The sequence below is a fragment of the Puma concolor genome, chromosome E2, assembly GCF_028749965.1.
Source record: "Puma concolor isolate L17-30 chromosome E2, mPumCon1.1.hap2, whole genome shotgun sequence".
In the NCBI taxonomy this organism is placed as follows: Eukaryota; Metazoa; Chordata; class Mammalia; order Carnivora; family Felidae; genus Puma; species Puma concolor.
Window position 1 is genome coordinate 19,294,065 of NC_141681.1, and position 22,929 is coordinate 19,316,993.

General features: G+C 50.3%; 3 protein-coding genes across 13 annotated transcripts in view; 2 read left to right on the plus strand and 1 right to left on the minus strand.

The window, feature by feature from the left end:
- The first annotated feature begins 340 nt into the window (after positions 1-340).
- CENPT (centromere protein T) lies at positions 341-6,267 on the plus strand. The gene is made up of 13 exons (XM_086689135.1): positions 341-530; positions 1,830-1,920; positions 2,057-2,144; positions 2,253-2,349; positions 2,470-2,606; positions 2,729-2,765; positions 2,978-3,126; positions 3,704-3,904; positions 4,136-4,441; positions 4,682-4,772; positions 5,588-5,764; positions 5,854-5,958; positions 6,033-6,267. The coding sequence occupies exons 1-13, from the start codon at positions 406-408 to the stop codon at positions 6,154-6,156; spliced, it is 1,728 nt and encodes a 575-aa protein (XP_086545261.1). The 5' UTR covers positions 341-405; the 3' UTR covers positions 6,157-6,267.
- An 89-nt stretch (positions 6,268-6,356) lies between these two features.
- Positions 6,357-21,349, minus strand: TSNAXIP1 (translin associated factor X interacting protein 1). Of its 9 annotated transcripts, none has more exons than XM_086689125.1 (17): positions 21,122-21,348; positions 19,282-19,363; positions 16,203-16,302; positions 12,067-12,179; positions 11,793-11,919; positions 10,563-10,656; positions 9,832-10,028; positions 9,287-9,422; positions 8,653-8,822; positions 8,413-8,572; positions 8,206-8,336; positions 7,946-8,071; positions 7,662-7,814; positions 7,449-7,558; positions 7,110-7,236; positions 6,887-6,993; positions 6,357-6,681 (listed from the first exon to the last, which is right to left on the minus strand). In XM_086689125.1, the coding sequence occupies exons 2-17, from the start codon at positions 19,326-19,328 to the stop codon at positions 6,441-6,443; spliced, it is 2,139 nt and encodes a 712-aa protein (XP_086545251.1). In that variant the 5' UTR covers positions 19,329-19,363; positions 21,122-21,348; the 3' UTR covers positions 6,357-6,440. The 9 variants fall into 9 exon arrangements, with proteins under 9 accessions (XP_086545251.1, XP_086545250.1, XP_086545254.1 ...); XM_086689124.1 differs by having other exon boundaries at positions 19,282-19,475; XM_086689128.1 differs by lacking the exon at positions 16,203-16,302 and having other exon boundaries at positions 21,122-21,349.
- Positions 19,771-22,929, plus strand: part of RANBP10 (RAN binding protein 10) — a 64,558-nt gene continuing 61,399 nt past the window's right edge. For all 3 annotated transcript variants that reach the window (XM_086689133.1, XM_025920618.2, XM_086689134.1), the window contains exons 1-2: positions 19,771-20,173; positions 20,971-21,082. In XM_086689133.1, the coding sequence (XP_086545259.1) occupies positions 19,774-20,173; positions 20,971-21,082 (512 nt within the window). In that variant the 5' untranslated portion in view covers positions 19,771-19,773. The remainder of the gene's footprint in view (positions 20,174-20,970; positions 21,083-22,929) is intronic.

Sequence of the window (22,929 nt, forward strand, 5' to 3'; positions counted from 1 at the left end):
GGGCGCCTGGCTTGCTCAGTAAGTAGAGCATGTGACTCTTGATCCCAGGATCCTGAAGTTGAGCCCCATGTTGGTGTAGAAATTACCTAAACAAACTTTAAAAAATTATCCCATTGGATCAGTACAAGCCCCTATTAGGTGGGTATCATCCTCAACTTACAGATGAAGAAACCAAGTCTTCGACTGATGGCACACATTTGCCCAGGTTCACTCCCTGGTAACAGTGCCTCCAATCCAGAGTTTACAACGACCACGCCAGGGTCCTCTGAGCGGGTAGGGTTGGAACCGCAACTCCCGTGAGGCTGTGCGGCAGCCTCGCGGCCTGCCGACTCGCGAGAGTTGGCTCAAACGCGGCGGCGGGAAGGCGGTGGAGCGGCCCACCTGAGCAGTTGGGTGGGAGAGCGAATGGCTGAGGCAATGGCGGATAGCTACAGCCAGGACAGCGAGCCTACCACACGCACGTTGCTGCGGCGCGTGCTGGATACCGCGGACACGCGCACCCCGCAGCGACGCCGAAGTGCTGGAATTGGGTATGTGAGGGCGCTGCGCGAGCATATGAGCAACCAGAAGGATTAGGGGGTTAGGTTTCCGTGGGAGACCCCGTTTGGAAAGGGAAAGGGGAACTGAGTCTCGGAGAGGCGCAGGACTCAGGGTTCTGAGAACTGGCTCCACCCTTCTAGCTAGGCTCAGGTCAGCTGTTGGTGCCCGCCGCCCAGGGACTCCAGGCTGACAAGTCTCGGGACCACGGACCTCAAATCACGTTCGGGTCTTTGGGTTTCGGCCTCTGGTGAAGGATAGGCGCTCAGAATCTGGCCTTTTGGCCCGTTCTACGGGCCATCTTCCCCGACATCAGCCCAGAGTGTGTCCAAGCATCTGCCCTGCCTCCTATGTGTCCTCCACCTTTCCCTGCACATTCACTCCCCTTTTCCTGGAGGGTCCTTCTGAAAGATGGGAAAGGAGCTATAGAGAACAGCCTACGTAGAATTCAGGAGGCAGGAACTAGAAAGACGTTTTGCTAGGGAGTAGGGAATTGGCTTGACGTAGTGGCAGTGACAGTGGATGAGGTCTGTGGTGAGCTCATGGTGCAGAGGGTGTGGAATTTGGCATCAGCCAGACAGGGGCAGTACAGTTCTTTTATAGGCGCTGGGAAGCTGTTCGTTGTAGGTTTTAGACCTATAAGTGATGAGGTGGGAGCTATGCCTTGGGAATTTGAGGGAGACTGGAAAGAAGAGACTAGGACTGGCGTGACCCATGTAGAAGTTGCTGTCAAACCCTGACAGGCATTTAAAAGCCTTCAAAATATTTAAAATCCTTCTTGGGTTGTTATTTTTTTTTAATGTTTATTTATTTATTTTTGAGAGAGAGAGAGCATGTGCACTAGAGGGAGAGGGGCAGAGAAGGAGACAGGGAATCCCAAGCAGGCTCCGCACTGTCAGCACAGAGTGCGATGCTCAACCGACTGAGCCACCCAGGTGCTCCCTTGGGTTGTTATTTTAATGTCAGGAATGGATACTGTTCCATTTGCTTCTCTTGTCTGTGTGGCTAACCTCTGCTTCTAAGAAAGTCAGTTCTGTAAAGGTTTCCTCAGTCCCTCTCTCTAGGTAGGTCATTATGGTCCTTCTCTATTCCCATATCCCTCAGCTTCCCCTTCATCCACAACCTTGTTGATACAGAGCTGAGAACAGGCGCTAGGGGAGGGGCAAGTGGTTTCTGGTTCCTTGGCCTTGAGGGAAAAGGGCTTTAGGCCAAGATTCCTGATGAAAGCACATCTCCGCATCCTCTAGTTTCCTGTCCCTACTTAATTCTCAGAGCAATTGGTCTTTACACAGTGCCCAGAAATCCCTACTTGAAACACCTTCCTCCAGGAGGTTGAGCAGCTCAACAAAGACGAATGCAAGGCGGCGTTCCCAAAGAGCCAGGGTAAGTGCCCCAGCCCATTGACCCCTACAGGGCTCTTGCTGCATTCAGGGGACCCTGAGGTCTAGCTCTGCTCTGGAGCCCACCTTGAGGGAATCTCAAGGCAAACAGACTGATTACTTGATGCTTTCACCCAAAGTCTATTGGCAGATTGGCCCATGTTCAAACCAGTGGACACCTGGAGGAACAGACACCCCGGACTCTGCTGAAGAACATCCTTCTAACTGGTGAGTGAACACTGGCTTGCTGGTCGGAGTTAGACACCAGTCCCATGGTATCTCTCATTCAGGGCAGCCTGCCCTGCCAACCTTACTTTCTTCTTGCTATTTTGGCAGCCCCAGAATCTTCCATCATGATGCCAGAGTCAGTGGTCAAGCCAGTGCCAACACCGCAGGTGGTCCAATCCTCTAGACAGGAAAGCATTCGGGGCAGGTGCACAATGAATTCTCCCCCTTGCACTGGGCTGTTGGGTAGCTCTGATCAGGGAGCCTCTTGAGGGTCCCAGAAGCCAATATTGGGCTTCCTGGCCTGAGATAAGTTTCATCCTTGTAGCCTGGAGCTGCAACTTCCTGAGCTCGAGCCCCCTACAACCCTGGCTCTCGGTCTGCTGGCTCCTGGCAGGAGGAAGCGGAGGCTGAGATTGTCAGTCTTTCAGCAAGGAATAGACCAGGGGCTGCCTCTCTCCCAAGGTAAGACCCTGGACAACACTTGTGGCCACCCTCTTTTGTCCTCTGGAGAGGCTGAAGAGGCCTGAGACAGGGCTGTCATGAGCCTAGAACTTATCATGGTTTCTTTTTAAATTCTCTTGCAGAGCCTTGTGGGAATGCCAGTGCCTCTTCTCTCACCAGGTGTTGTTGTCTGTTTGGGGGTTGGTGGAGAGGCTTGGGGAGGGAGGTATTGATTGGGATGGAATCTGACCATATTGGTCCCTGCCAGTATTAGCTTCATAGCATAATGGCTGTGTTCTTAGAGATGAGAGCCCCAGGGCAGATGGGAGTATTCTCCCAAAAATTGGGCTTCAGGTACCTGACTTTCCTTCATGGCTCCTCCCTCCCACCAGTTCCCTCAACTTGACCTTTGCCACACCTCTTCAGCCACAGTCAGTGCACAGGCCTGGTTTGGCTCGCAGACCTCCCACCCGTCGAGCTGTAGATGTGGGTGCATTTTTGCAGGATTTGCAAGATACTTCCCTGGCCTTGGCTTCTCCAGGTAGGGTTGAGATTTCCTTCTGCCCTGTGGGGAAAGCTCCCCCACTCCCATGGGAGGTATGCTGAGTTCAGGATTACTCCTCTGTTAGGTCAAGGACAGTGAGCAAGCCTGACTAGTAGGTCTATGAAGAGTTTCTGCTTCCTTTCTACATGATGTCCCTTGTCTAAATGGAGCCCCAGTCTTAGCCCCACATTCTTGAGAAGCTAGAGGGCTGAGGGTAGGAAAGGTGTGGTATGGTGACTGGAGCTTTTGGGGAGATTGATTGATAGGGCTCAGGTTTAAGGATCAGCTGGCCAATCAGAACTGACTGGGGAGCCTGCTTCCAGAAGACAAGTCAAGTTTACTAGAGTAGGAGGATTCCAGGTAGAGGGAGCAGAGTGAGAAGTGGAGGCATGGGTGAGCAGTTTGGATGGGACAAGCTGTGGTGGGTGGGAATATTAGGCCTAGAAGCAGGAAGATCACTGTGGAAGCTCTCTTAGAATACTAGGAGGTTTTCTCTAAAGGTCACTTGGGGCAGACTCATGGAGCCCACTGCCCAGGCCCTGGTGACAGAGTGTCAACTGCCTTTGATCTCCAGGTAACAGCCTCAGAACCCCTGTTGCTACCCTGCCAACCGACACCGTGTTGGAGGACACTCAGCCCTTCTCCCAGCCCTTGGTTGGCCATTCCCCCAGTGTGTACCACTCCCTGCCCTGTCTCTCTTACACTGAGGCTAAAGATGCTGAGAAGGCTGTCAGTCACAGGACACAGAGGAGTGGGCCTAAGCTGCAGAACCACAGTGAGTATGTGGGCTTTTCCTTCCTCGGGCCCATTTGTGTGTCCTGCAGAGTCCCCTGGCTGTTGGTCCCTCTTACATCTCAGAGCAGAGTTAGTGTTGGGCCAGGATACTCCACAAACAAGTACCCTGGGTCTCCCTCTGGGCTTTTCTCCTCAGTGAGCTAGAGTGGATTTTATTACTTTATCCTTGAGCTACATCCTTCTCTAACTTGTATTCTCTCCCTTGATTCAGGTCCTGGAAAACCATCCCAACTTCTGGCAGGAAAGTCAAAGAAGGTTGATGCCCTTGCTATGAGCTTCCCAAACACCAGCAGTGCTATTGCTGGAGAAGATGAAGTACAGCCCTTACAGGGAGGAGTTGGTGAGAACGCAGAAGAGAGGATGGAGGAAAGTTTGAGTGTGAGTGAAGTGAAGGACACAACAGGAACACAAGGATCTGTTAGGACAGACAAGTCTGACAGAAATGAAACGTCAGAAGCTGTTGAGGCCAAGGAGCCAGAGGGATCTTCAGGAGATGAGAACATCTCTGGTAGGACAGGTAAGGGTCCCAGTGCAGGGATGGGGGAGTGACTTGGTGACAGCTACATTCAGTCCTTAATCTGAGGAGTTGTATATCTGGGTTGTGTTTCTGGGCACAAGTAGTCTTGGGTCAGGGAGACTCTGAGGGGCCCGTTGCTTGGCGGGCCAGATGTAAATGGGGCCCTTGAGGAACAGGACAAGGAGGCTGTGGGTCTTCAGATTTGGGTGAGCCCCCTATAATCCTGCCCTTCCTCTACAGCAAGTCCAGAATTGGCCTCCAGCACCACTGAGTTTCTTCAGGCCAGGCAACTTCAGTTTCTTGAGTCAGCCCCACCGCCTAGCACTGCCATGTAAGATTCTATGACCTTGTTTTGCATGGGCTTCTCGGGAAGGGAGCAGGCTTCTGAGCTTGGCATTGAGTACCACAGGATTATCCCCCTTCTCATTAGTATGCAGATGATCACCCAGGAGAGCACCCTGAGGTGGGCTCAGTGAGGCTCACTGAGTACATCTGTCATCCTGGTGCATGCTTCCACATTCTGAGAGGAAACTGGGTAGGGGGATGTTTCTAAGTTAGTATATAGTCAGAGAAGGCTTCCTGGAGGATGATTAGCAGAATCAAATAGGCAGAAATGGGCTGAGGGGAAGGAATGTCTGTCCATACAGAGGCCTGAGGGTCATGGGCCTGAGCAAGTACCAATTTATGTAATAAGTCTAGACTAGGACATTGGGTCCAGACTGGAGGATCAGGGCTGCAGGGAAAGACCAGGCCTCAGTGTGGTCCTCTGTCCCCACTACCCCTCAGCACATAGTTGGAGTTATTGGTTCAGGTTAGCCAAGGAGTAAATGGGCCCTAGTCTTGGCAGGAGCCAATAAGACTTTTGTTTTGTTTTGTTTTCTTTTGTTTTGTTTTGTTTTTGTTTTGTTTTGTTTTTAAATTTATTTGTTTATTTTGAGAGCAAGAGAGAGAACCCCAAGCAGTCTCCACACTGTCAGCACAGAGCCTGATTCAGGGCTTGAACTCACGAACCAGGAGATCATGACCTGAGCCAAGATCAAGAGTCGGATGCTCAACCAACTGAGTCACCCAGGCACCCCAACACTTGTTTTTGACTAGGGGCCTCTTCACGTAGCATTTTAGCTAACTATCCACTCTTGCCCCCAGCTTATCCTCAGAGCCTCTGGAGCCTCTACCGACCAGGCTTCCTCCCAGGGCCAGAACCCTTGGCCCCAGGCCCCGTCAAGATCCCCACAAGACTGGATTGAACCACTATGTGAAACTCTTCAGCTTCTATGCTAAGATGCCCATGGAGAAGAAGGCTCTTGAAATGGTGGAGAAGTGGTGAGTCCTGGACACTCGGGGTGGGGAGAGGAGCCCCTCAGATCATGAACAGTCAGTTCAGTCTTTTCTACCCCAACCCTCTTTGGCAGCCTGGACAAGTATTTCCAGCATCTTTGTGACGACCTGGAGGTGTTTGCTGCTCATGCTGGCCGCAAGACTGTGAGACCAGAGGACCTGGAACTGCTGATGCGTCGGTAAGTGGGCAGAAGCAGGGAGGTGCTGGATGTGGGAGTGCTGACACTGATTCTATATCTATCCTCTGCTACAGGCAGGGCCTGGTCAACGACCAAGTCTCTTTGCATGTGCTTGTGGAGCGGCACCTGCCCCTGGAATACCGGCAGCTGCTCATCCCTTGTGCATTCAGTGGTAACTCTGTCTTTCCTGCTCAGTAGTGGCCAGGCCTCAACACTCACCCAGTCCCTACCTAGGGCCACTTGGCCCCACATATTCTTCCAGGTCTCCTCCCATCCCTCCTCACCATCAATAAAGTGTCACAAACAGAATGTGCTGTGTTTTGGTGCATATCCTGGGGCCAGCCAGGCCGAGACCAATACTTATCCCTCTTCTCAATTCCCCAGCACAACCTGGGAAATAGGTTCAGACAAATAATTTTATACTAAAAGTTAGGGGTTAGGAGCACTAGAGCACTGGAGCACTGAGGCTGCCCATAGCAGCCCTAGCTTGCAGGCTCCTGCTCTCGAGGCCCCATGCGCCTGAGGTCAATCATCTGAAGCTGTTCCAGGGCAATCTGGAGCTGTTCCACAATGCCTTCTTCCTTCTCTTCACCCTCCTCAGGCAGTTCTGTCATGGGGAGCTGGAAGGCCTGGCTCAAATAGCTATTCAGGGTTTTTTTGTCCAGGCCGGGATCAATGTTCATCAGGGCTTCACGTACCTTGGGTAGGGTTACTTTATCATGGCTACCCCACAAAGAAAGAGAGATAGGCTTTGACCCTTCTGTACCCCAGACCCCAAGATGTCCTCTGCTGAGCTTGAGCAGTATATAGTGCCCAGGAACAAACTCAGTGCACAGGGAGATCCAAGGCAATGAGATGCCACCCTGTGGCCCAACCTGCAGGATATGCCTATGGCTAAGTGGGCCTGAGGACCTCAGGAGTTACTCACAGTTCCAGGCCCAGCTCCTGCTTTAGCTCCTGTAAGTACTCATCCTTTTCATCCATGTACTGTTCCCACAGCTTTTGCACAAAGGGCATACTCTGGCCCTCCTCATCCTGGGAGGGTCCGTAAGGCAGGGTGAGGACACATTGGTTGGGGTCCAGCAGAGGCCAGGGCAGGGCTGGGCAAGTTCCTGGACAACTCCCACTCCCCAACACACACCCATACCTACCTCTATAAACAATGAGTGGTAGTTGAGCAAGTCTGCATTGCTACTGTTGGAATGCCAGCCCCCTGCCTCCATCAGCTGCTGGATTCTCTCTTCCCTCTTGAAGGGGAAGGTGCTCTTAAGGGCAGTGCTATGGGGAGACACAAGGGCCAACAGGCCTGGCTCAGGCCTACCCACTTATCTTCCTGTACCACTCTGCCAGCCCCACTACTGCTCAAAAGGGACAACAAGTGTTGGGGCTGTGAGCCCTTCCTGTCAGGCTCCCCTTTCCCCTGCACACCTGGGAGCCTGGCCAGAGGAAATGTTGGGCAGGAGTTTGTGGTGGCTGGACTGGCCTCTCACCTTAAGTTTTCCATGGTTATCAGCCCCTCATTCTGACTGTCAGCATTTGTCATCTCCTTCAGCAACTGTACTACGGTCTCCTTCTGCTTGATGTACACACTCTCGCTCCTCTACAGGGAAGGAAGCATTGACTAACTTGCTGCTTCCTGAAGTGATAGGGATAGACCTGGCCTATGGTGGGGACAAAGGGTGGAGGGCCAGGTCCAACCTCACCTTTCCCATCAAGAGTGCATAGAACTGGCTCATGACCTCATTAGAACGGAAGAGCTTGATATTTTCAAAAATGGTGTAAGCCCAGGCCATGGCATCACCAGGTCCAAAGCGATTCTCCAGGAAATTGAAGAAGAAATCTGGGAATTTCTCTTTCTGCAGGGTTGGGGACGACTGCTTAGTAACCCTGCCCCATGGTGGGTTAGCCCTCCCCCCTAACACCTTGATGGAATTCCCGGGAGGATTCTCAAGGCCACACCAGGCCCAAATGGCCCATAAGATCTGACCTGCTCCTCAACAAGACGTTCCTTCCAGGCATCTTTGAGTAGGTTTACCACATCCTTCTTGGTTGGCTTCTTGTTCTCCACAATGCCATCAAATCGAAGGAAAGAGGGGATGGCTTCCCCATAGCCCTGCAAGGTAGAATGTCAGCTCATCTCTGGGCCCAGGCAGAGCCCAAGATGGTTCCCCAGAATCTCAAGTCTTAGCAGCAAGGCCTGGCTGTTCTGACTCTGGCCCCAAGCCTCCCAAGCCCAGGGACCCCTACCAGACCAGGAAAGAAGTCTTTCTCCCGGAGCAGGCCCTCGCCAATCTCCTCCAAGAGCACATCCACCAGCTGGTCACTGTTTTTGCCCTCGGCCAGCATTTGCCAGCGATCTGGGCCCCCAGCCACCACACCTGCAGGTGGGAAGAGGGAGCTGGAGTCCAAACCACATCGTTGAGCACTCCCTGGGAGTCCAATGGCCATCATTACCTTCACACTTGGTCCAGTCAGGCCGTGGTGTAGAGGTGCGCTGGATCTCCTGGAGCTCAGAATAAAACTGGTCCCGCTCCTTCAGTGTGGTCATGTGCAACTGTAGCAGTATCTCGTGCTCCTTGCAGACCTCTTCATAGTCACCTCTCAGGCTGTCCAGCTACGGACAAGGTGATTGATCCTCGCTACCCACCTGCATGACCCTTCCCTACCCTGCCTGACCTGCCTGCCCACCAGCACCTGCTCCTGCAGATCCTTGTTGGTCTTCTCCTGCATTTCAAAGTCCCTCCTGGGCACCACATCTCCAAAGTTGGCTTTCATGGTGTTGAGTTCCATCTGTGTGCGGGTCAGGTCTTGCCGGGTCATCTTCAGAGCCAGTGTTAACTTAACGGGGTCCTCGCCCCAGATGCCTGTCAGGGTACCAGCCAGCTTGCATCACCCTGACTCTAAGGCCTGTAGCCCAGGGCAGGGTTGGAATGTTCCTCAGGGCTTGTTCCAGGTCCTTCTCTCGCTGCTTGGGAAGCCCTGGGTCTTTCCTACAGCACTAATATCTTACAACTTCGAGCTTAAACAGAGAAGTCCAGGACACAAAGTACCAGGCCTGTCCTGCTCTCAGGGAGTCTCAGTTGCCTCAGCGGCCAACAATTGTTTCCTACTTAAACAAGGAGTCTATGATTCTCAGTCCAGGTCAGAAGATCCACAGACCCAGGCAGCAGCAAGAATATCCCCACCTCACCCCACCCCACCCCACCCCACCCCACCCCCAGCATTGTGAATGGGCATGGAATGAACAGATGTAGGAGAGTTGAATGGGGACAAGTGGCGAGACTCCTCTAGTGCCTCCTCAGGGGAAAGAAACCCACCTCAGGCTTACCTGGGGACTGGGCTAGTGACATGTCTTCCCGCTGGTACCGCAGCTCATTCAAGTCTGCAATGAGGATCTTGCGGGCATCTCGCTCACTGAGGTAGTGCAGGTACTCCTCAGCCAAATTCTTCCTCAGTTTGGACACCTGTTGGGAAGGTGGCTGTGTGGTCATGGGACTGTACTTAGCGAGCCATCAAAGGGGATGGGATGGATGCTGGGTGGCCACATCAGGGCCTGGGAAGAGAAAAGGTAAAAGAAGGAGGCTGGCCATTCCTGAGAATCCAACAAAGTGCCAATGCTTCCTCCTGTGGAGAAAGTCTGGGAGCCAAGAAGCAGGACTGCTATCATTTGGGGCCACATGGAACCAGTGCTAAGCCAAGAAGGAAGACAGAATGTAGAAGTAGGGCCTCTGGAGGTAGGTGGTGGCACAGTATATCATTCCAGGCAGAAGGGTAGAGAGTTAGGGGTCACCTTAGTGCCCAAGGCTTCAGGTCACCCCTGGGCTGGAGGTACCAGTAATTCAGGGAGCTGGTCACCACACTACTCCCATTCACCTCGCTCTGCAATGAGATCTTCTCCTCGTTCTTTTTGTCAATGAGTTTTAGCAAATTCATCTTCTCTTTCTTCAGCATGGAGATTTCATATCTCTCCTCAGCCCGCATGGCCAGGATCCTCTCGTTGCAGTCCTCATTCACAGTGACAAGTTTGGCCTTCAAGGGCTCCAGAGCCCGAATCTTCTCCCTCTGGTGGGCTAAGCAGGGACAGGTGGGAGACTACCTTTGGGACCATGGAGAACAAACAGCCAGGAGACACTGATCGAAGGTAACAGTGAGTGGCTATGTCCCTTGCAAACTCCAGGAGTCTATCACTGCCTTGTTCAAAACATGGCTCCTGCTTAAGGCCTTCCTGCATTGGCTTTTAAACCAGAGACACAGTCTAGTTGAGGACTGGGGTTTCATCTATGCCCTTTCTCTCTATAGCCTTTAGTCCTGTAGTTGTACCATGCCCGGCACCTCCTAAGCCTGGTTGGGAGCCTCTACTTCCCAAAGGTACTCACTTACTCCTGGGCTTCACTCTCAATAGTGAAGTTGCTCTCTTACCATACTTCCCAAGGACAGGAGGTGATTAGGTGCTCTATCACAGGACAGTGTAAGCAAAAAGGCTGAGCAAAGCTTGGTGACTTCAAGGCCTAATTAGTAGCTGCCCAACATGGCTGCATAACCCCAGAAGGTAAGAGTTGGATCCTCTCCATGCCTTCCAGACTGGACCCAGGTTGCAGTCTTACCCAGCATCACCTCATATGCATTCTTGATGGAAGATAGCAATGGCTTGTACGTTTTAAAGTCCTCTATGAAGAACTCAAAGATTTCTCTGTAAGGCTGGCAAGAAAAGGGGACCTGTCACCTCCTGGCCTATAGCTGCCACTCTCTTAAGTTTAGAAATATTGTAGCATGAAGTTACCTGGTGACCCACATTCAAATAAATACCCCTGGGCACCACATGGGTCGCTCATTGCCAGGAAGCTGAGGGGTAGCTATGTCCCTCTCAACTGTTCTCTGGAGGCTGTTCTCCTGGTGCTATCTCTGAAGGCTAGCAGATGACTTGGGTTAGGGCTGTCCCTTCTGTCTCTGAGCCCCACTTTGGCTCTCCAGGCAGCCAGCCTCCAAGCACTGTGCCTTAGTTAGCCTCTCACCATCATCCCCTTGCCATCTTACAGACCTGTGAGGACAGGAGGACATTCAAGCCTCTAGCTTTGTATTCTCACCTCCAAGTAAAGGTGTGGTTTCCTGTCCAATTTGGACACAAGTTTTGGGGCACAGCATTATGTCCTGGAATTAGCACAGGCTCTAGAATCAGTCCTGAGTTCATATCCCAGCCCTACCACTTCATAGCTGTATGCCTTCTCTGAACTTCTGCTTCCTTGTTGATGAGGTACCTTCAGCCTATGAGATTGTATACAAGGCCTCATTCAGGGCCTGGCACACAGATGGTGCTCAGCAAGTGTTTCTATCTGTGACTAAGTCAGAAGTAAGGGATTTCCTGTCATCATCCCTGTTAGAACAGGGATTTGGTGATTCCCTCCTTAGTATGTACCAGAATCTAATCTGCATCTAAGTTTCTCTGTGTCTGGGCTAAGTTCCTCAAGCTTGAGTCTGTCATCTCTGGGCTGGTGAACACCATATGACCCTTGCTTGCCCAATTGCCAGGATTCAGGCTCCATTCACTGATGTCCAACAACCCAAACTAGGCACTGGGGGTCACAAAGCTGAAGGAACTGGAGACAGCATCCAGTTCACCTGACTCAGGTGTGAAACTCAAGCCTCAGGAGAGTTTTGGTTCCAGCTTTGCCTGCTCGCTGACTTTGTCATAGAACCTGTTTCCCTTACCAGGAATAGGAACCCAAAAGAGAAGGGAGAGGATAGTCTCTCCTGAAGTCTGAATGCTGAGTCCTAGTGAGTAAAATTTCCTCCCACCTGTCCTCCTGCCCTCCCCACAGTTATTCTGTGGCTCTGACCTGCAACCTCAGCTCCTGGGCAGAATCTGTGCTCAGGTCCAGCAGGAGAAGCTCCTTGCGTAGGTAGTTCTCTAGCTGCTCCAGGTATCTCGGCTTAGTAGTGCCCAGGGGCTGCTGCTGCCAACTACTGCAGGGTATGGTGGGATGAGATGTGATGGGCACACCATGGGGCTCTTGCATCCTTGGTCTGGGGCAGCACACACCCCTGTGCTGTCTCTGGGCCCAATGCTGGGTCTGTACCAGCCCATCCACCACAGTGCTGACCCTGGCTTACCCTGCTCGTTTCCGGTAATCATATGAACAGGGCTTTCGATTATGCAGAATGGTCTGACCACTGGTGTATGTGGGCCATGGGGACAGGTGGCCACCAATGGAGAACTGACAGGACTGCAGGAAGAGACAGGTGAGGTTACCAAGGCAACATTGCTCCCATTCCTGATGCTCCTCTCCATCATCCTCTTTCTATTCTTTTTAAAAAAAATTTTTTTTTTAACGTTTATTTATTTTTGAGACAGAGAGAGACAGAGCATGAACGGGGGAGGGTCAGAGAGAGAGGGAGACACAGAATCTGAAACATGCTCCAGGCTCTGAGCAGTCAGCACAGAGCCCGACGCGGGGCTCGAACTCACACACCGCGAGATCGTGACCTGAGCCGAAGTCGGACACCCAACCGACTGAGCCACCCAGGCGCCCCCATCCTCCTTCTATTCTTAATTCCGCCCCCCCCCCAACATCTCTTTCTCTCTTTTTTAAGTAGGCTCCATGCCCAACATGGTGCTTGAACTCATGACCCCAAGATGAAGAGTCACATGCTATAGCAACTGAGCCAGCCAGGCGCCCCTCCCTAACATCTCTCTCTGTCTTTTTAAATGCTTATTTATTTTTGAGAGAGAGAGCGAGAGCGAGCAGGCAGGGGAGGGGCAGAGACAGATGGAGACAGAATCCAAAGCAGGCTCTAGACTCTGAGCTGTAAGCACAGAACCCAACGTGGGGCTCAAACTCACGAGCGGTGAGATCATGACCTGAGCCAAAGTCAGATGCTTAACCGACTGAGCCACCCAGGCACCCCCCAACATCTCTTAATATGGTTCATAATTAAGAATGTGGGCTCTAGCACCAGGTAGTGACTAAAGCCAATGCAGATTACCAGGTAGGGATGGGCCCTGACTGGAGGGGACCAGAAAAGGCTAACATCTTGGAGGAGGAGGTGATAATATCTGTGATGTTCATTCAGTAAAACTTGAATACGTATATGAGAGGAACTGAGGTCACTCTGGGAGAGGGGGTGTATCTCAGGTTTAAAGGTGGGGCACACAGACTGCCTGGGTAGCACTAACACCTCAGGGAAACAGCAAGAATTTTTTTTTAACATTTTCATTTATTTTTGAGAGAGAGAGACGAGAGAGAGAGATGAGAGAGCAAGGGGGATACAGAATCTGAAGTAAGCTCCAGGTTCTGAGCTCTCAGCACAGAGTCTGATGCAGGGCTCAAATTCATGAACCACAAGATCATGACCCAGGCCAAAATCAGACACTCAACCAACTGAGCCACCTAGGCACCCCAACAGCAAGAATTTTAAAGAGCTACGGGGGCGATTGGGTGGCTCAGTCGGTTGAAAGTCTGACTTCGGTTCAGGTCATGATCTCACAGTTGGTGGGTTCGAGCCCTGCGTTGGGCTTTGTGCTGACAGCTCAGAGCCTGGAGCCTACTTCAGATTCTGTGGCTCCCTCTCTTTCTGCCCCTCTCCTACTCATGTACTCTCTCTCTCTCAGAAATAAACATCAAAAAACAATTAAAAAAAAAAAAGAATTTTAGGGGCACCTGAGTGGCTCAGTCGGTTAAGCATCCGACTTCGGCTCGGGTCACGATCTCACAGTTCGTGAGTTCGAGCCCCATGTCGGGCTCTGTGCTGACAGCTTAGAGCCTGGAGCCTGCTTCAAATTCTGTGTCTCCCTCTCTCTCTCTGCTCCTCCCCCGCTCATGCTCTGTCTCTCCTTCAAAAAAAAAAAAATAATAAAAAAATACGAAAAAAAAAAAAGAATTTTAAAGAGCAATGAATAAGGGGCCAATGTCCAAGGAGAGCAGGCTGGTTGAGGCTGAGGCCTGGGGTGGCCAGTGTAGAGGGAGTCAGAGATGGAGCAGCAGCTTTATGCAGAAGGGCTGTCCTCCAAGCCTTACTTATGACTGTGGAAAAATTAATAAATTCCTAAATACCCAGAAATTAGAAAACTCCTAAATGTCTAAAAAATAAAAGCAGTCATGAAATGTTTACAAAAAGATTTAATGTGGAAATATGCTAACCCTACAGCTCTAAGGGTTAAGTAAAGCCTGAAATTAAGGAATAAGCACAATTAGGTAAAAATGGAAGTCTAGAAAAAAACAAGAAATAATGTAAAAAGTTATCAACAATTATTATTCTCTAATGATAGGCCATTGGATGCTTATTTTTCTACAATTATACATTTTTCAAAAATTTCTGGGATCCTGGGGGGGGGGGCGCGGTGGAGGGGCTCAGTCAGTTGAGTGTCCGACTTGGGCTCAGGTCATGATCTCCTGGTCTGTGAGTTCAAGCCCACATCAGGCTCTGTGCTGACAGCTCAGAGCCTGGAGCCTGCTTTGGATTCTGTGTCTCCTTCTCTCTCTCTATGCCCCTCTCCTGCTCATGCTCTGTCTCTCTCCATCTCTCAAAAATGAATAAACATTAAAAAAATTAAAAAAAAAAAGAAAGAAACCCTTAAGATTTCTTTTTGTTTGAGTTTGAGAAGAACTATCAAGAATAAAATTTTTAAATAGTTAAAAAGAGAGTAAATAAAGTATAAATAGGCAAACTGGAAAAATGAGAGAATTAAAACTGCTAAAAATCAAGCCAGAAAAACAATTTTTTTTGAAATTTTATCAAAATTGTGATTTTGTGCCAAGTAATTCCGAAAGACATCTGGCAATTTGTCAAAGAAGCATCTAACCCTAGTGAACTGATAAGTTTTTCAGACTTTCAAAAGGCCAGGACTTGCGTTCTGTCTGCCGTTTGTGTGGGGAGAAAACATGGTCATCCTACATTGATTCTGGGGCAAGTGCGGCTTCCAGGTCGTTGTTATCATTACCAGCTGGCCTCCACCAGCCAACGGGTGCAAATGTTTCACTGGGGCTCCTACCTCTCTGCTTCCTCCTGAGGGTGAAAATGGGAAGGGGCGTGGCCAGGGGGCGGCGTGAGGGAGTAATGCCCTCTGGTGGTTAAGAATGGTGGTGCCCTCGCAGGAAGAAAGTGCTTAGGCCCCGGTACACGGTAGGATGGCAGCTGGGTGGAGGGGGGATCATGTGCCCCATTATCGGTCTTCCGAGGCCCTGGCTGCGCTTGGTCTCTGCGAAGAGTCCACACTGATTCCCTTTCCCTCTCTGGAGTCTGGGTCCCCACGTTGGGAATCTCCAGCTTCATAAAGTGTGGGTCCCATGTGTCCTTAAATTCCCCATAGGGGACACACACAAAGAAAACCACCACACAGCCCATAATGCTCCACTGTGAACTGGAGTTATAAGTTTGCTAAACTGTGTGTGTGTGTTTTTTTTAAAGTCGGTTTGCTAATTAAATAATTACAACCCTATGACTGTATCAACAAAAGTTCAAAAGTACTTAATAAGACAGCATTCATTTTTTTTTTTTTTTAAAGTAAGCTGTACGCCCAACGTGGGAATTGAACTCAAAACCCAGAGATCAAGAGTCTCACACTCTACGGACTGAGCCAGCCAGGTGCCCCAAGACAGAATTCATTTTTATATAAAAAAATTAAAAGAACAGGAATGGTGGAAGGGCAGTTTCCTGAGGCTAGTAGAGTCTCTTGCCGCCAACCCAGAGCCAGCAACACAAGGGGGTAATAACATCTTTTTACTCCTGCCTTCACACATTTACTCACAACATTATGGAGCTCTCAACATATGCCAAACACTCAAGTACCCTATCAGGGATCAGGGCCATACAGAAAAAAAACAAAAACAAAAAAAAAACAAAAAAACATATAGTCACAGCCCTGAAGGACCTTGGTAGATCTGGTGTGACCATCCCAGCATCTAGCACAGTGCCTGGCATATGGCAGGCTGAATGAAAAAATGAGGTCCACTCCAGAACATTGAGCTGCAGGGGAAGGGTGTCGGGAAGGAGCTGAGTCTCTCTCTGCCAGGGGAGGTCTGGAAAGGCTTTTCAGATGAGGTGCAACCAGTTTGCACACCTCTACCCTAAAGCCTGATGGGTCTGGCCACTGTAAGCCACGCTTCCCTGACTGGAGAGAAGCTGCTGGCTTCTGGGGCGGGGGGCGGGGGGGCATGTTTCAGGTGGGTGGTGCTTTTGGGTTGCAGAGAGGGCGGCAGCTAGGGTCTGGGAGCTGACATTTGGGTTTCCAGCAAGACATTGCCACTAACCAGTGTCTTCTGTCTCTGGGAAAACTTTCGGTTCTGGGAGCTCTTGGTTTCTGTGAGGTAGGAGTCATCTACGGTCACTCCTGAAGGCTGTATGTGTGTTCTGCACAGAGAAGGGGAAGACAGTGGTAGATGACAGAGCTCTGAGTGGGGAGAGCACCTCCAACCTTCCCAGATCAACAGGACATGGCTTCTTTTCCCTGCAGAGCTAGGCTCTGGGTCTTCCCAGCAGTGCCTATAGATTTCCAGAGATGTTGCCAATAAGTTCCTGGCCATGGGCCCAAAACATTTTCCTACATTCCTGGAAACCTTCTCATGCTGAGGATCTCATCAATCCCTACAGTGACAGGATACCTTCATGAGTGCGCTTCATGAGCCCAGAGAACTCTGTGGACTTAAACTTTCATTCAGTGTTGAGAGGAGTTTCATGTTTGTGACTGGCACATTCTGGGGGTGTGATACCAAAGACAGGTGTTAGGACAAGAAGCACAAGGTCTGAGGTCCAAGAGCTGGTGTGTGAGTCCCCATCCTGCACTTACTGGCTGAAAGGCCTGGGGGTTGACATTTGGGGTTCCAACAGGAACCCCCAGGCAAGCCATTTGACCTCTCTCAGCCTAGTATGCTCATAAGGAAATGGAGACAATTCTTGCTTTTCCTATCTTATAAAGTTGTTGTGAAGTTTAATACGAGGAAAAGAGATATGCAAAAGCAGCCTGTAAGCTGCAAGGAGCTGTGCAGATGTTAATGATGACAGTAAGATGGGAGAAAAGTTGATTCTAAGAAGGTCTTTAGCTCCTAGACCTCTTGGGAGGGAGTGCCATTCTTCCTCAAGCTAGGAAGGCATTTGGGGATCAACAAGGAGGGCTGCCCTGGGAAGGCAGATCCAGGTGAAGAAAAGGGAAAAGTAATTCCAGAAATCCATGGTGGCAGTGGGTGGGGGTCATTTATGCTGCCAGACAGACCTGTGTCTTCGTTCCCTTTGCTAGCCAATGACCTTGGGCATATTGTTTAACCTCTCTGAACCTCAGTGTCTTTGTTTATAAAAGTGAGACTGGGACTACCTGTATTCCAGAGAAGTTGAGAGCAGTAAATGTGAATCTAGTTGGGAACCTAAGGACTTGGTTCCTTAGTCCTACTCCATAGAGCGGTGACACCCCAAACGCTAGTCCTCTCTTATCTCTCAATGGGACAAGTATGAACAAACCATATCAAATAAACAGCAGCTATAGAAAAGGAAGGGTTTTGGGGTGCCTGGGTGGCGCAGTCGGTTAAGCGTCCGACTTCAGCCAGGTCACGATCTCGCGGTCCGTGAGTTCGAGCCCCGCGTCAGGCTCTGGGCTGATGGCTCAGAGCCTGGAGCCTGTTTCCGATTCTGTGTCTCCCTCTCTCTCTGCCCCTCCCCCGTTCATGCTCTGTCTCTCTCTGTCCCAAAAATAAATAAATGTTGAAAAAAAAATTTAAAAAAAAATTAAAAAAAAAAAGGAAGGGTTTTTGCATTTGTGCACTCTCTCCATCTCTCAAAAATAAACATTAAAAAAAAATAGTCACATGCTCTACTGACTGAGCCAGTAGGGGACTGCCCCTATATTTCTTCTCTTCTCTTCCTTCCTTTCTTCCTTTTGATACTTTTTTTTTACAGTTTATTTATTTTGGGGGAGAAAATTCAAGCCGGGGAGGGGCAGAGAAAAAGGAGGACAGAGGATCTGAAGCAGGCTCTGCACTGTCAGCTTGAACAGTGCTGGGCTTGAACTCACAAACTGCAAGATCATGACCTGAGCCAGAGTCAGATGCTGAAGCAACTGAGCCACCCAGGCACCCCTATGCTTTCTTCTTCTTCTTCTTCTTCTTCTTCTTCTTCTTCTTCTTCTTCTTCTTCTTCTTCTTCTCTTTAATGTTTATTTTTGAGAGAGAGAGGGAGAAACAAAGCTTGAGTGGGGGAGGGGCACAGAGAGAGGGAGGGAGACACAGAATCCGAGCTGCTGGCACAGAGCCCCATGCGGGGCTCGAACTCACAAACCGCGAGATCATGACCCGAGCTGAAGTTGGTGTCTTAACCAACTGAGCCACCCAGGTGACCCCCTATGCTTCCTTCTTAAAATAGATGGGGATTCTCCTTCTGAATCCATTTCATATCCCTTTCAAACATGACTGCAGTTTCCTAAATCATTCCTGTGCTGGGTAACAACACTCTTTCTCAAGCCTGCTGCCTGGTTCTTATAGTTTCATTCTAACTCTGGATAAAATAATCAATTGGCAAACAATTTCCTGACTTTTGTAGGCTTTCTCTGTTGAGGTAGCAAACCCTGAAGGATTAGAGTTTAGGTGAGATCAAGTTTTTGCGTTGGAAATGAGTAGAAGGGAGAAACTACGTTCATTAAACAACCGAATGTTTAGTATATGCAAGAACTGTGATGAGAGCTTCGCATATTCTGCCTAAATTTTCCCGGCAATGTTTGTGAGGTGGGCTGTAACATCCCCACGTTTGAGATACAGAAGCAGAAGCCCAGAACTTAAGAGACTTCTTGGGTTCCCAAAGCTAGAAAGACATTTATCCCCAAATTTTGTCTTATTATGTACATTTTGTGTCTTTCCTGGATAATAGAACTTGTCAAATTTTGCAATGCCCAGAGGGTGCAACCTCTGAATAGACAGCAATTCGATAAGCATCTTTGCCATAAACCAATGGGTGAAGAGGCCATTTATCTCTGTGGCTAAGAGCTAAGAAGTCTCACATGGCTGGGTTCAAATCCTAGCTCCTCCACTTGTAAACGTGTAAAACACATGATTTCTCCAGACTTCTATTTGTAATAGAAGTATCCAGAAGATATTACTACTTCATAGAGTTGTGTGTTAAATATGTTATATATAAAGCACTTGGCACATCATATACACTCAATATAAAGAGGCTGGCTCTTACTAATGTTAAAGTGCGCCAGCTCTTTTGCTAGCACGTAATGTCCACATTCTGTTTCTGCCCCAGCGATCCGGTGGGGCTGAAGCCCCGAATCAATGGACAGAAGCTTTTCTCTTTCTGCAAGTTCTCCAAACCCTCCTCTCCGCCCTCAGTCTGGCCAGCGCCTACCTCGAAGTGGTCGCGAAGCTGGAGCACCGCGGCTTCGGGGAGGCCATGACCCTCGGGCAGCCGGACAGCCAGCATCCACTGCCTGTGAAGTTGTGGTAGTGTACAGCCGGTCGCTATGGCGACCAGGCCCCAGCATCCCAGAGGCGGGGGCGGTGTCAAGATTGTGCCACGCCCCCTCACCCCAAGGCCGAAGGCTAGGAGGAAAGCCAGTTAGCAAAGGTGGACTCGGACCCGGGAGCAGGGTTCCCTCAGTCAATCACTACAGAGGACTTGACCCTAGCTATCACAACTGAGGCGAGGGGATAAACAGAGGCAGTGGGGGAGAGAGGGAAACTGAGGGCCTGGAGCTACGTTGCCAGCGGGAATTGTAGTTTTTGGTTTCTTGAAGTCTCTGCCGGGCAGGCTTATGACTGAGCAGATTTGTACTACATCTCCCTAAGTTCTTTACGATCCCGGGTTGGCCCGCCTCTGGAGAGCTCTGCATTGTGGGATATGGAGTCCGAAATGTGGCGAGGCGTGGCAGTGTCCAAAGAGAGATGCCGGACTCGGACTCGGTTTCCCTGCGACCTCAGTAGGCTCGCGGGCCATTGGCTGAGCGGGGAGGATCTCGTCCCGCTCCTCCCCGCCCCCAGTGACACAATAGCAGCTCCCTCCAAGATGGCGGCGGCGACGGCGGACCCGGGAGCTGGGAGCCCGCAGGCTGGAGATTCCTCTGGCGGGGGCGCTGGGGGCGGGCTGCCGTCCCCAGGGGAGCAGGAGCTGAGTCGGCGCCTGCAGCGCCTGTACCCCGCGGTCAACCAGCACGAGACGCCGCTGCCGCGCTCCTGGAGCCCCAAGGACAAGTACAACTACATCGGCCTCTCCCAGGGCAACCTCCGCGTCCACTACAAAGGTATCGGCCTGTTTGGCCCGCTGGGGTCGGGCGGAAGGCCAGAGCATCTGTGGAGTGGCGATGCTGCCCGCCCCTGCCCCATCACGTCCCTTCCCGGGCCTGGGTGCTTCGGGTTAGGCCTTAGCCCCTGTGGGGTGTCCAGGGTGTTGAGGCTGACCAGGCCGAGGGTCGACTGCCTAGACTGCTCTTCTCTGAGACACCTAATGTCAAGAGAACTGCAACAGGTGTCCATACCCAGTGCTGGGCTGGAGCTTCCACCCCTGGGGGCCTTCCTGCTTGTCCTGGGATAGCTCCCAACTCCAGCTGAACCCTTCACCACGGCTTAGTTTTTGGAGTGTCTGAAGAAAGGGGTGGTCACATCCCCTCCATTAGCCAGAAGCCTGTGGGTTTGCTCATCTGCCAGACATCACAGACAGGTCTTGGAGTTTTCTACTAAAGTTGAGGGGGGTGGTCTTCCAGAGCTCCTCCACCTCCCCTCCTCTCCCAGGTGGACTGCCTGTATTCTGGAGAGACCGCCAGCAGCACTTGGAAATCTCTCACATGTATGCATATTGCCCGTACCCTCGTTTAGTTTGTATGGGAGACAGTGTCTCTGGCAGGGCTGCTGTTCACAGGAGGAGGTGAGCCAAAGGTGGGAGGTTTATGTGTTTGCTCAGTTGTTGTTTAGTTGTTCCTTGAACAATGTAAGGGCTTCCTCTAGCCACGAAGGGTTCACCCCTTCGTTGCCATGGAGCAGTAAAGAATGAGGTTTCTATTTACATTTCTTCTGAAATTTCTTCCTTGCTCTCTCCTATTAGGTCATGGCAAAAATCACAAAGATGCTGCCTCAGTGCGTGCCACCCACCCCATACCTGCTGCCTGTGGCATTTATTACTTTGAGGTGAAGATTGTCAGCAAAGGAAGAGATGGGTAAGCCCCTTCTTACCACCTTTTTCCCCCAGCACTGACCTGTTTCCTGTGGTCAGAGTTTGATGACTCCTGGCCGACACTTGTGACTGATGTGAGCTGCTGAGCCTCACGGGTCTGGGCTGCAGAGGGTTGAATAGTGGGCTGCCTCTGTTTCCTGACTGTGAGCATGGCCTGGTGTAAGCAGAAGCCCTTGGTAGCAAGCATTGGGGGTAGAGGAGGGGACTTCTCTTCAGTGATGATGTAATGAAATACCTCACAGGTCAGGGAAACAAGTAACAAGTTTACATTAACAATTCATTGTCCAGAATAGGATTTCCCCTACTGCTATATGGCGTTTGTGACTTCCCTCCTTTCACATTCTTGCTGTATTCAGGGTTCCTTTTTATGGCATTTAGTCATGTAGAGGCCCTTATAGGCTTCAAAGGGATAGTAGAGTCTTCACAGCATTCATCACAGCTGTGGCAGTCACTGGCCTGTCATCTCAGGGTAAACATCACGCACATGGTCAGAATCAGGTGACCTTGCTGCTCATAAACTTGTTTTTCAGTCTAGGGATTTGAACACCAGTTGGACCAGCTTTAGGAAGGTCCTCATTAAAGTCAGCATTAGGGAGCCTCCCCATTTTAGGGTGATCTAAGCAGACACAGGAAATCAGAGGGGAGATTTTTCAGTTTTCTTTTTTTCTTCCTTCTAGTCAACCTTTTTTACCATTGACTGTGACAAAGCAGGTGTTTAACTTATAAAAGAACATGATTTCAGCTGTCTTGGAAAGGCTTTCCTCATCAGACCTTAAATCTGATGTGGGAAGTTTGCCAACTACACCAGTGACCTTCGTGCCAACCCTGAATGTGTGTTCTTGAGCATTCAGAATACTTCCTCTCTCTTAGGGACTGCCCCTCTCATGGTGCATGCAAAATGCCCAACCAACGGGCTGTGCTGGGGGAGGATTGCCTGCTTCCTCAGTGAAGTTGTAACGTCCTTTCCTGGGACAGCTGTGTGGTCATGGGTAGATGGTGGGGCTTCCATCTCCTTGTCTATACTGTGGGGAGCTAGGCCAGTGTCTAAGCTGCCTTTAACCCCATAACTCTATGATTCTGAAATTCTGGTCATGGCAAGCTGTTGCATCTTTTCACTTTTATTCCCATCTAGTGGATTTACTGATAGGAAACATCCTATTGGAGGGTCTTAAAGTTTCCATTTTCCCTTTCCACCATCTGATAAAAACACATATATACCTATAATGTGTTTGAACACTAGTGTGAATGAGAATGATCTCTTAAAACAAAACAAACACTACAAAAATAATTTTAGTATAGACTGAAATGGCAGTGGCAGGAGTCTCATATTGCCAGAAATTGAGGGGCATTTCTTAAACCTGCAGGGAGGAAAATCACTTGTTTTCTCTGTAGTCTGTATCATGATAACAGCTGAGCTAGAGAGAAAAGAACAGTTTTTCAAAAGGGGAGTGTTTACGTGTAGAGACCTGGATTCCTTCAAGTGGCTTTTCAAATTTCAGTTGTTAAATGGATCTTGAGTGTGAGTGGGGTAGGGGCAGAGACAGAGGGAGACACAGAATCTGAAGCAGGCTTCAGGCTCTGAGCTGTCAGCACAGAGCCTGTTGTGGGGCCTGAACTCACACACTTTGAGACCATGACCTGAGCTGAAGTTGGATGCCTAACCGACTGAGCCACCCAGGTGCCCCTGTTAGTGGCCTGTGTTAATTGACCACTGTCAGATGGCAAGTATGTAAATGTCTCTTCATGGCTTCTTTATGGAATCCCTGAAAGCCTTCTCATGGTTAGGATGTAGCCAGATATTGGTATGGCCCAGGAGTGGTTTTGAGGAGT

Coding starts and splice junctions, on each gene's coding strand:
- CENPT (XM_086689135.1), top strand. CDS start 406: ATGGCTGAGGCAATGGCGGATAGCTACAGCCAGGACAGCGAGCCTACC. Junction 3,905..4,135: donor GCCTAAGCTGCAGAACCACA/GTGAGTATGTGG, acceptor CCCTTGATTCAG/GTCCTGGAAAACCATCCCAA. Junction 4,773..5,587: donor CCACCGCCTAGCACTGCCAT/GTAAGATTCTAT, acceptor TCTTGCCCCCAG/CTTATCCTCAGAGCCTCTGG.
- TSNAXIP1 (XM_086689125.1), bottom strand. CDS start 19,328: ATGGCCTCCCCGAAGCCGCGGTGCTCCAGCTTCGCGACCACTTCGAG. Junction 8,573..8,652: donor ACAAGGATCTGCAGGAGCAG/GTGCTGGTGGGC, acceptor CCTTGTCCGTAG/CTGGACAGCCTGAGAGGTGA. Junction 8,337..8,412: donor TGACTGGACCAAGTGTGAAG/GTAATGATGGCC, acceptor TCCCACCTGCAG/GTGTGGTGGCTGGGGGCCCA.